The following is a 3,983-nucleotide window of genomic DNA, read 5'->3' as shown; positions in this document are numbered from 1 at the left end:
GCAAAGTACGGCATTTTGTAACAGTTCAAAGAGCAAAGGAGTCAGTAGTATTCAATCCGGTGCCATTTTGAAAACTGCTTTTCATGTAAATCTGAGAAATGTAACTTAAAGCAGCAAAATTCAAAAACATCTTTTGCAGAAAATGCTCCCTTTAAAATGTAGAGTTTGATTTTTTAATTAAATGGTCATCTTTAAGAGATGAGATTCAACAAGGGCTTGTTAGCAATCACTTTCATGTTTAGAAAAATAAGGAACAGAAAAGAAAAAGAACTTCCTTGTTCGCCTAAAATCCGTACAATTTCAACTTGACATTTGATTCGGGTGCTCACAGAAATTATAGCGATGAAAAAATATATATACTTGTTACCGTGAGGAAACTTTCTTAAAATTAAGAACTAATTTCAGGAGAAGCCGGTTGAGGAGACAAAGAGGGCCGGGGTGGGGCCAAGGCCCTCGGCCGGCTCGAAAGCTGAGTCACAGGAATCGCACCCCTGCAGTGGGCGAGGCCCTCCAGCGAGGCCACCGCACCCTCGCCCGGGGATGTCCGCACCAGACAAAGCCGGTTTCGCAGTGAGGGAATGCCTGTCCCCCCAGGTACCGGCCAAACCCTCAGTTACCCTGCCCTGTTCTCAAGGGCAGGTCTGCGCGGCTGTTGCAAAAATCCATTATGAAAAAATAGGAGGCGGGGGAAACGCATGATGCAGGAAGTGCTGGGGGGAGGGGGCTTTGGCTCCTTTTAATTTTCCGCCGTCGTGGCGGTTAGGGTGCACCGCTGCACGCCGGGCGGGGGTCCCCCAAACGCCAGGCCGGCCCCCGGACCGGGCGGAGATCAGTCGCGAAGGAGTTAAACGAGCCCGCGGGTGACGTCACCTCATTTACATACGAGCGCGCTTAAAGCAGCGCGCGGCGCGCCCAGTCCGGCTTTCCGCGGCGGCTACTGAGCAGGAAGGTCTTCCCTCGCTCGTGCACCTCGCTCCGGTGAGCCCCGGGGCCCCTACCTCCTGCCCTCGGTCTCTTCGCGCCCAGCGCTCGCGCTAGCCCCTCGGCCCCCGTCTCCCTGCGGAGGCGTCCCTACAGTTCAGCCCAGAGGGTCCTCCCGGGAACCCTGCCCTGGCGCCTAGGGAATGCCAGACCCTTCCAGATGCTGGGGTATGGGGTCGAGAACTTGATTTAAAGACCCCCCGCCCCAAACCGGGCATTTGGCCGTGCAGCTCCGAGGGACCATTTTTCTTATCCTACCCATTGCCCCCCACCCCACTCGGGTATTCTGCACTGCTTCTTAGCGGGTGATGAATCTGGAACAGAAAAATCCTTTGTTCTAATTCCCACCCACCTAAGCCCGGAGCTTTGACAATTAACGTTTTTCCTGTAGTCTTTGATGGCTTCTTGGACTCGCATCTGTCCAAATTTAGGGTGGCTGGGCCATAATGGCGGGGAGGACGGACATCCAATCTTGCTTGCAGGGGAATGTGTACCGGGGTTGCCGAATTGCCCCTAGACGCAGATGAGGACTGGTTTTCGGGGTGTGGGGCCGCTTTGTGCGCGGCCGGCTGCATTGTTGGCGCGAGCGAGGCGGCGGTAGGGCGGTGGTCGGGGTGGCGGCTGCTGCTGCCGCCTTTGTGAGCAGAGGAGAAAAGCAGCACGGGCCCGCATCTCTGGGGGAGACCCATGTAAAATGGAAGCATTGTGCAGCCTCGGCTTCATTTTAAGAATTTCTACTCGATACCCCTACCCCCACCCCACTTGACATGGTTTCACTCTTCTAGCCAGATTTCAATTTTTGGACATTGTAACTGACACCCACGGTCCTACCTCTCCTAATGAGAGGGCGATCTTCGCAGTTTGGCCCCCCGCATTTGGAAATAATGAAGAGGGGTTCTTTTTGTGTGTGTAGCAAGAGGACGAGCTGTCGTCTTCAATGAAAGCGGAAGGAGGGAGAGGCGGGGGATGCGAGGGCAGAAGCGCATTTCTGAGCCGGGGGAGACAAGGGTGGATCGCTCGCTCGATCTCACCCTCTCTCTTGGCTTTGTATATGTAGCTTCCTCTGCAACCATGTCTGACAAACCCGATATGGCTGAGATTGAGAAATTCGATAAGTCTAAATTGAAGAAGACAGAAACACAGGAGAAAAATCCACTGCCTTCAAAAGAAAGTAAGCGCCCCCCACCCTCCGAGAAAAATGTTGGGCGGGAGGGTGGATGGGAGGGGCTGGGAGAAGGACCACGACTGGGAGGGGGGGGGGGGGGGGGGGGGGGGGAACCAGGGAGTGCGGGGGAGGAGCTGACAGTTTTTATGATGAATGTGGCCTGGAAAGGTTAATAATTGTTTTGCAGCCAACAAACAACAGGGCTTTAATAATTTTAATAATGATGGGATGTTTGGAATACTTCATTAATAATGCATTTTGTCATTTTATCTGTTAAATGGTTTTTTAGTGGTCCTGTTTTCACGGTGGGATGACTTGATACTTGGATTTTTATGATACGGGGAAATAACTGTAAACGGAAAGTATGATAATCTTACACTTCAACACTAGGCTGTACTGAGTCTGCCTAATGAGCTCCCTCCATCTTTTTTTTCTTTTTTTTTACTGTCACAGCGATTGAACAGGAGAAGCAAGCGGGCGAATCGTAATGAGGCGGGCGCCGCCGATATGCACTGTACATTCCACAAGCATTGCCTTCTTTCTTACTTCTTTTAGCTGTTTAACTTTTAAGATGCAAAGAGGTTGGATCAAGTTTAAATGACTGTGGTCCCCTTGTTCTTATCAAAAAGTCTGAACTACTGACTGGGAAGCCAAGCCTCCTATACATCGGCAGGGGAAGGAAAATAACTTGTATGCTGGCGAGGAAGAAGCTGGGTGGGCACAACTAGTAAAAACTAAGTTGGTCCAAGGTGTCCTGCGGGCGGTAAAATGCAGTTTAGTCAGAGTGCCATTTTTTTCTTTGAATGATTTTAAGTATTGGAATGCACAATTTTTAAATATGCAAATAAAAAGTTTAAAATGTGGTATGTTTGGAAAGAGTGGCTTATTCTCATCTGAAATCCATGCAAGAGAACCTACCTCTTGGTCTCATTGGGCAAAAAAAAGTGACAAACATCTGATGATTGGGGAATATCCTGTTACAGCATAAAAATGGGTTTACTCAGATAACATAAAATACACCCTACAGATTAGTTATTTGAGAGATCATTTTCTTCAGCTGACTTAATTCCCATGAGCAGTATCAAAAGTTTTATCAAGAATATACTTGCAGGGCGCCTAGGTGGCTTACTTGGTTAAGTGACTGCCTTCTGCTTAGGTCATGATCTTGGAGTCTCAGTCCCATATCAGGCTCCTAGCTCGGCGGAGAGTGCTTCTCTGATCCTACCCCCTTTCACACTCTTTCTGATTCTCTCTCGAAGTCTTTTAAAAATATATGTACTTCTAATCTTAAAACTTTTGATAATTGAATTTACATAATCAAGAAAAGGCAGCTTTTATAGCATATTTCTGGTATCGAACTTGGTTACTTAATCAGTTGCTGGCATTGGCATACATAGAATTCAAGCAATCTTGTCAGATGAAAAATGAGCAAAATTGCATTCTTAACAATTGCTTAAAAAGGAATTTGGCATTTGTGATTCACCATTAGCTCATTTTTAGTTAGAATGTATTTACTTTCTGTAAAAGGGTAAATACACATTCCATTAGTGAGACTTTTGGAGTAATTGAGTTCCCTAATTTGAGTAATTAAAAATCCTGGATTTTGAACAGTTACTTAGTATAAATCGCTCACATTTGAGCTAAGTTTAGTTCGATATGAATTTGATCATTCCCAGGTTTATTAACATTAATTTCAAATTCTTTCAATGGTAGGTAAAAGTATAGCCTTTGTTTTTGGTCATTTAAGAAAAAGAATGTTATCTACATCTTATTTAATTTTATTGCTTGAATTGTCAACACAATCCTGAATAGAATCCTGTGTCTTGTTTTTTTTTTT

The 3,983-nt window shown here is 46.7% G+C and overlaps 1 protein-coding gene across 1 annotated transcript; it reads left to right on the top strand.

Annotated features, from left to right (window-relative positions):
* Positions 1 to 925: 925 nt before the first annotated feature.
* On the top strand, positions 926 to 2,983 carry LOC111139463 (thymosin beta-4). Its single transcript, XM_022491724.1, has 3 exons — positions 926 to 978; positions 2,039 to 2,152; positions 2,600 to 2,983. The coding sequence occupies exons 2-3, from the start codon at positions 2,053 to 2,055 to the stop codon at positions 2,632 to 2,634; spliced, it is 135 nt and encodes a 44-aa protein (XP_022347432.1). The 5' UTR covers positions 926 to 978; positions 2,039 to 2,052; the 3' UTR covers positions 2,635 to 2,983.
* Positions 2,984 to 3,983: the final 1,000 nt, after the last annotated feature.

This window comes from Enhydra lutris, unplaced genomic scaffold, assembly GCF_002288905.1.
Source record: "Enhydra lutris kenyoni isolate GAN:26980312 unplaced genomic scaffold, ASM228890v2 scaffoldscaffold108, whole genome shotgun sequence".
NCBI lineage: Eukaryota > Metazoa > Chordata > Mammalia > Carnivora > Mustelidae > Enhydra > Enhydra lutris.
This window is presented reverse-complemented; position numbering and strand designations above follow the sequence as displayed.

Excerpts from the sequence above, each read along its gene's own strand:
- LOC111139463 (XM_022491724.1), top strand. The coding sequence starts at position 2,053 with ATGTCTGACAAACCCGATATGGCTGAGATTGAGAAATTCGATAAGTCT. Across the intron at positions 2,153-2,599 it reads TCCACTGCCTTCAAAAGAAA|CGATTGAACAGGAGAAGCAA; the intron begins GTAAGCGCCCCC and ends TTACTGTCACAG.